Source organism: Nerophis ophidion, linkage group LG05, assembly GCF_033978795.1.
Source record: "Nerophis ophidion isolate RoL-2023_Sa linkage group LG05, RoL_Noph_v1.0, whole genome shotgun sequence".
In the NCBI taxonomy this organism is placed as follows: domain Eukaryota; kingdom Metazoa; phylum Chordata; class Actinopteri; order Syngnathiformes; family Syngnathidae; genus Nerophis; species Nerophis ophidion.
The window spans coordinates 57,521,358-57,528,989 of NC_084615.1; the positions used below are offsets into that span (position 1 = coordinate 57,521,358).

At 39.7% G+C, this 7,632-nt stretch overlaps 1 protein-coding gene across 1 annotated transcript in view; it reads left to right on the forward strand.

The window, feature by feature from the left end:
- The window catches only part of uvssa (UV-stimulated scaffold protein A), a 44,879-nt gene extending 40,644 nt beyond the window's left edge, over positions 1-4,235 (forward strand). Inside the window, 2 exon segments of the mRNA XM_061901572.1 lie at positions 767-947; positions 3,706-4,235. Of these exon segments, the coding sequence (XP_061757556.1) occupies positions 767-947; positions 3,706-3,799 (275 nt within the window). The 3' untranslated portion in view covers positions 3,800-4,235.
- The last annotated feature ends 3,397 nt before the right edge of the window (positions 4,236-7,632 follow it).

Consider the following 7,632-nt stretch of genomic DNA (forward strand, 5'->3'; position numbering starts at 1 on the left):
TGTCGAAGTGGAACCACATAAATAAACCCGCCCCTTAAACGGCACACCCTGAGGAGACGGTCTGAAAGGGACTTTTTAAGATTGACCGTAAAACATAATCTATACAACATTTTGACAAAATAACCACCATTACATGTTATGTAAACCAGTGGTCCCCAACCACCGAGCTCGATTGGTACCAGCCGCAGAATATTTTTTTGTATTAATTTTTTATCTTTTACATTTATTTTTTAATTTTTTTATTAAATCAACATAAAAAACACAAGGCCCCCTCCCCCGCCGGGCCGTGGGACAAATTATCAAGCGTTGACCGGTCTGCAGCTACAAAAAGGTTGGGGACCACTGATGTAGACCATAAGTACTGTACGTGTTTTAGATGTAGAAAGAAATCATAATCTGACTCCTTTAGGAAACTTCTTCATGACTTTTGCTCCAGACTTCTTTTGATAGTTTTACCTTGTAAATCAATCGACTGATTGATGCATTACTGCCAGAAGTGGTGGAAGAGTGTATGACAACTGAGTACCCTTGCTGGGAAACACCATCCCAGCAATCGTTAAGAAACACTGAATTAAGAAAAAAATAACATCTGAATTTAAAAAATGAAAACGGTAAGCTACATATAGTAAGAATGAGGTCAAGTTAAAAAAAAACAATATATGTCTGCCATACTATACACGCACAGATATCCATTGACGTTGGCGAGAGTTGTTTGCCCATGTTTATCTTTATGTTATGTTTATCTTATGTTTATGTTTTTTTGCAGACTGGTGTGATGCAGAGTTAGTTCGTGACATTGAGATTCAAACAGGACAAGACCTTGGTTCTGACAGGATGGACAAAAATAAGAAAAAGAAGAAGAAGAAGAGTAAATATGCAAATCTCAGCAATCTGAAGAACAAAGCAAACACATCTCGTTCTCGCCTGGAGAATCGAATATTCAACAAGTATGTTGTTTTCTGATATTTATATTGATGGCGTGATGTCGTACAGTAACTGTATATGCAATCAATATATTTTCACACATGCTCTAACATTGACATTGTTTATGGTCTACAGCAGTGGTCCCCAACCTTTTTGTATCCGCGGACCGGTCAACGCTTAATAATGTGTCCTTTTTTTTTCTTTTTTCTTTTTTTTCTTCTTTGTCATGAAAAAGGGACGTTTTTGTCATGAAAAAGGGAGTTTTTTGTGGTTAGTGCACTATTTGTAAGTGTATATTGTGTTTTTTATGTTGATTTAATTAAAAAAAAAAAAAAATTTTTTTTTTTTTTTAATAAAAAATTATTCTGGGGACCACTGGTCTACAGCGTAAAAGTAAAACACAAAGTGTTCGCTCTCATCATAGTTTTATTAGGACAAAAACTTTTAGACAAAATACAAAAACATGGATGTAACTTAGATATTGGGTTTCACTATGTAAAGCGCTTTGAGTCACTAGAGAAAAAGCGCTATATAAATATAATTCACTTCACCTCACTATATATATATATTTGTAAATATCAGCATGCAATAGTACGTCAACCTCGCGGTTTGGTACATACGTACATACAACTGCTGTCTTCTGATATTAATCCATGACCACTATTTCACACTGCTTGGATGTCACTATTATATCAGTCTGGATTTGTAGGTCCCACAGGATCTTGGCCTGGTTGTTCTCAACTACCTTTGGTGGTATCTGGTGTCTTGATTCTGGGACCTTCAGTCCATATTTGTGATACAGATGTTCTCGGTACACTATGCCTGCTACCAGGTTATGGCGCTCCTTATATATTTTGCCTGCCATCATCTTACACCCTGCTGTGATGTGCTGTACTGTCTCTGGGGCTTCTTCGCACAGCCTGCAACAGGTGTCCCCTCTGATGTTGTAGACCCCGTTTTTATTGATGCTGTGTTTTTGTGCTGCCATGATTAGTGCCTATGTGTTTTGTTTCAGTCCAACCTGTTCCTGCCACTGGTATTTATTCTCAATGTCAGACACTTGTTCAATTAATGGGTGATACATGCCATGCAGGGGCTTGTCTCTCCATGACAGCCCGTCTGACTCCTCCTCTTTAATGGACTTGTGTTCCCTCAGGTATTCACTTAGCAGGTCTTCCCTGGGTACCATTTTGTTGATGTATTCCTGGAGACCTGGTGTGTTCTGCTGTAGGATACTGTGTGACACTCACTAGTCCTCAACCACCCTCTGTTTGCTCTGTGTAGAGCCTCAAGATGCTGGACTTAGGGTGGAACCTTCCATGCATTGTACAGTAAATAGCTTTCCTGTCTTGATACCAGTGGCTTGCATCCGTTACAGCGTATCATGCCAGCTGGGTATCTGATTACTGGCAGGGCACAGGTCTTAATGGTCTGGGTTGTATTCCTGCCGTTCAGCTAGCTCTTCGGGATCCGCCTCACCCTCTGCAGGTATTTGGCTGTAGATGACCTCCGAGCTGCCATCTCAAGGTTATGAGTGGCCTCATAATTGTCTTCCACAGCCTCGTCAAATCCCTGATGTTGATGTTACACAGTTCCAGGCACTCCAGCATCCATGTGTGTGGCATGAAGCCATAGGCTTTCTTGTAGTCATTCCAGACAGTACACAGGTTGGTGCTTCTGGTCTCACAGTTTCGGGAGATTGCCATGTCAACTATTAGTTGGTTTGTGATCCCCCTGGTGTTATGGCCAATGCCCTTCTGTGCGCTGCTCATGTGTTGATCCATATGCCTACCAACTTTGGCTTTTATGACCAGAGTTTCCATGAGCCAGGTTATAGGTCCGTAGTTTGATGGTACTGTTTACGTGCACAAATACACATGCACAATTCAAAATGAACCACAAAACCCCATATTGCGATCCATAAGAGTGAATTGTCCCATAAAGGATGGACTAGACTGTCCGGTATTTGACCTAGTTCCATTGCACACATTTTGCATGTACATCTTCCTGACAACCAGCCTCCTCTGCAGTGGAGTTTTGTTTTTGTTCTCACAAGTTAATTTGTACTGTAGTGGAATTTACAATCCAAAATACTCTTATCTCCAATCACTATGTATTGTTATGAATTCAAATACATTTACTTGATGCTTGGTTCTCTAAATATTTACAATTTTAAAATGCAAAATGCCTTTTTAAACCACTAACTTAAATATTGTTTGAAAAACAATATAGTAGTTTGTATTTCAAATAACTACAGTAGTTTTATGTAATGTGTTTACCTTGGAGAGTGGACTTCTTCGGTATCTCCTTCCAGCTACTTCACACCATCATCTGCTTCTCCATATTTAAATGGCCAAATTAGCAATTAGCTGAGAAAAAGTTAATAAATAAAAACAATATGGTAAGATGAGGACCACATTATTTATTTTGTCACAGTTAGTAGTTTAGAGGGGGTGATTGCCCGCATATGCGGTCCTCTCCAAGGTTTCTCATAGTCATCATTGTCACCGACGTCCCACTGTGTGTGAGTTTTCCTTGCCCTCATGTGGACCCTACCGAGGATGTCGTAGTGGTTTGTGTTGTGGTTTGTGCAGCCCTTTGAGACACTAGTGATTTAGGGCTATATAGATAATCATTGATTAATAAAAATAAAAAACAATGATTTTATTAGCTTATTAAATATCCACTGTAGAGGATGCTGGTTCCTATTTGGATGTGGGCGCGTCTTTAGTACTTTTGTAGTTTTGTCATCATCTGAAGACGTGCGTTTGCTGTTTGCAGGAGTTCCATGCGTCGAGTCGCTGAGACGCTGAGTAAAGCTGACAGCAGGAAACACGACAAGTTTTCCAACCAGTTCAACTACGCTCTCAACTAAACGCTTTCATACATTTCATCACTTTTGTTCTACCACATAAACACTTGAAGTATCTCTTCTTCTGTCCTATAGCTTGATCAAACATATTTCCTCATAGACCACACAATCATCTTCACTCATTAAATATCAAACATTGAACCCCAGTGGTCTAGCTTTTATGTTGATATTTTATATTTCACCTTAGAAAGTGTTGTTTGCCTGGGATTGTTTGCTTTTTTTAATACAAGCTCTCATAACTATATTTATAACTAACTAGATTTATTGTATTTTATTTGTACTCTTTCGGTCTCATGACGTGACTAGATTAAGGAAACTGTTTTCTCATTAATGTTGTGTCATAAATGTATGTATTGTAATCTGAAGAAATTAATTGGCAATAAATGTAGATCATCCATGCACTTACCATACTTATTAAAAATGACTGCTGTACATGAAATTACCCTTCTGTATTTTTATTCCTAATAATCACAACATTACATTGTGAGGAGGATAGTGGAGGAAATGAGGAACGGAAAAAAAGATTTTCCATTACTGTTAGTTGACTTCAAGAAAGCCCTGGATTCTGTCAACAGAGAGGCCATGTTTATCACTCTACCCTGCCATGGTATTCCAGTTACCATGAATTGATTAACGTGGACCCCGACTTAAACAAGTTGAAAAACGTATTCGGGTGTTACTATTTAGTGGTCAATATGTACTGAACTGTGCAATCTATTAATAAAAGTATCAATCAATCAAAATCAGATGAGATTTTTCTGGCCATTAAGGCTCTTTACACCAATACCAGTACAGGAGTTATCACCCCTGACGGAGAAACTGGGTCATTTGAAATCAGCGCTGGCATTTTATCATCATCCTCATTCATTCTTTCCTTAACACGGAACAATCGTCCTGTCCCCTTAGCAGAAAAACTGCCCCAAAGCATGATGTTTCCACCCCCATGCTTCACAGTAGTTATGGTGTTCTTGGGATGCAACTCAGTATTCTTCTTCCTCCAAACACGACGAGTTGAGTTTATACCAAAATGAATACATGGATGATACAGCAGAGGATTGGGAGAATGTCATGTGGTCAGATGAAACCAAAATAGAACTTTTTGGTATAAACTCATCTCGTGTTTGGAGGAAGAAGAATACTGAGTTGCATCCCAAGAACACCATACCACTGTGAAGCATGGGGGTCGAAACATGCTTTGGGGCTGTTTTTCTACTAAGAGGACAGGACGATTGATCCGTGTTAAGGAAAGAATGAATGGGGTCATGTATCGTGAGATTTTGAGCCAAAACCTCCTTCCACCAGTGAAAGCTTTGAATGGTTGACCAAATACTTATTTTCCACCATAATTTACAAATAAAATGTTTAAAATTCCTACAATGTGAATTCCTGGATTTTTTTTCACATTCTGTCTCTCACAGTTGAAGTGTACCGATGATGAAAATTACAGACCTCTGTCATTTGAAGTGGGAGAACTTGCACAATCGCTGGCTGACTAAATACTGTTTTGCCCTACTGTAGGTTTTTTTTGTTGAAAATATATTTTGCCCTGTCAATTGCATGACACGTCGACATACAAACTAACGGGCATATATTTCCGCTGTTAGCCTGTAGGTCGATGTGTCATTGGGCTAGCATGGTAAGTTAGCATTACACTAGTGTGAGGGTGCTTCGCTCCTGAGCATTTGTTGCACGACCATACTAGTTTTGTTAAACTATATTGGACAATATAGTTTACATATGAAATGTCCATTTCCATTTATTACAACTAATAAGAAATGCTTGACTTACCTATCAAGGAGGAAATTAGCAAGTTTAGCATAAGATGAAAACATTTTCTCCACCTTCAATCGCCTCCATCTTTCAAAAACATCCCCGATACAAATCTTCCTTTTGTTTCTTGCTTTGTCATGAATAAGTTGAGAATCGTAACAACGCCTTTTAGATTTACTCAGGTCTGACATGTTTAGTAACTTTACCAGTGGCAGTAGCTAGATGAAGAGGGCGGTGCATAATTGGCAAACAGGATGTGACACACTCACAGACTTTCTTAATTGGTCAAACGGTGGAGGACGGGGTATCGAAATGAAAACAATAACAAGATTTCGGGGCTGTAAATCTAATTTTGAAATGAGTATAACCCGGCTGAACTACCGTTATTAGTTATAAAGGTATTTGAAAAGAACGTGATTTATTAATACCTTTGGACATCCATCCATGTATCCATTTTTACCGCTTGTCCCATTTGGGGTCGCTGGAACCTATCTCAGCTGCTTTCGGGCGGAATGCGGAGTACACCCTGGACAAGTCGCCACCTCATCGCAGGGCAAACACAGACAGACAGACAGACAACATTCACACTCACATTCACACACTAGGGCCAATTTAGTGTTGCCAATCAACCTATCCCCAGGTGCATGTCTTTGGAGGTGGGAGGAAGCCGGAGTTCACGGGGAGAACATGCAAACTCCACACAGAGAGATAATATGGAATTATTACATATGGCACCTTTAAAGTAGCAAGGCAAACCCTTAGTATCTGTGTTTAGTTACTGTTGAGGCTCAAATGGGAAAATAGTGAGCAGAAATGCACAAAGAAAAAGTTACATTATGGAAATATCAGATCCAAATTCATGGCAAGTCATATTTGCACAAAGTATCGATATCGGAACGCTTTGCAATACCAGCCTGAATTTTACTCAGTATCATGTTCGGGGGAAAAAACATCAGTGGTATCGCACATCACAACCTAATATTCTTTATTCTTGTCACGTCGTCAAAACATCTCGAGACACCGCTTCACAATAATAGTGCTATGTGTCACGCTCACGCATTGCTGCAATAGTTGTGGCCTCAAGATGCAGAGGCAGGAGGGCAAAGTGCAGGTAAGACAAGTCTTTAATTGTTTAACACCAACACATTTGACATTGGCCATAACTGAGGCCATCTTCCAGCCCTGACTGCTGGGCAGGCTGGCTTATAAAGGAGCCTGATTGGTCAGCCACAAACAGGTGTGCTCAGGTTACCAATCAGGGACAGGTGAGGGAAACAGCGCCTCGGCCAGACTAGTGAAACCAGACAGAAAGTCAACAAAAGTAAGAGCGCTGGATAGGAAAATACAGAAAATAAGGAATATGTCAGCTGTGCCTAACTTACACTAACACAATGAAAAAGGTCGACATTACAAAGTACAAAATCTTGCAGGACACCAACACACTGCAGGTTGTTTTGTTTTTTAATTCTTATTAAATGCGTCTGTATGTCCTTTTTGTTTTCCACTATAAAAAAGCACAATGTTAAAAAAAAAAATCATCAACGCAAGCTAATTGTGTTTCCAGCCACCTGGAGAGAGACAATTTCTAGAAAATGGATGGAAGAATGGAGTTAAAGTGTTTGCCCTGAGATCGGTAGGTCGTGAGTTCAATCCCCGGCTGAGTCATACCAAAGATTACAAAAATGGGACCCATTTAATCCCTGCTTGGCACTTAGCATCAAGGTTTGAAATTGGGGGTTAAATCACCAAAATAATTCCCAGGCGCAGCCACCGCTGCTGCTCACTGGGGGTGAGCAAGGGGATGGGTCAAATGCAGAGGTTGATTTCACCACATCTAGTGTGTGTGTGACAATCACTAAAGGAAGAGAAAAAAGAGGTTGTAGGCCATATTGGTTATGCAGTCTCATTTTTCAGGGAGATTGGACCAGAATATTGTTTCTATTTTTTTTTGTTATTGTTGTGTTCTACTCCTGGACATGTTTACTTTATCTCTAGAATGTGTTGCGGACCAATTAAAATCGAGCTGTCGGTGTACTTTTTGAAGGTTGATGAAAAACACACTTGCA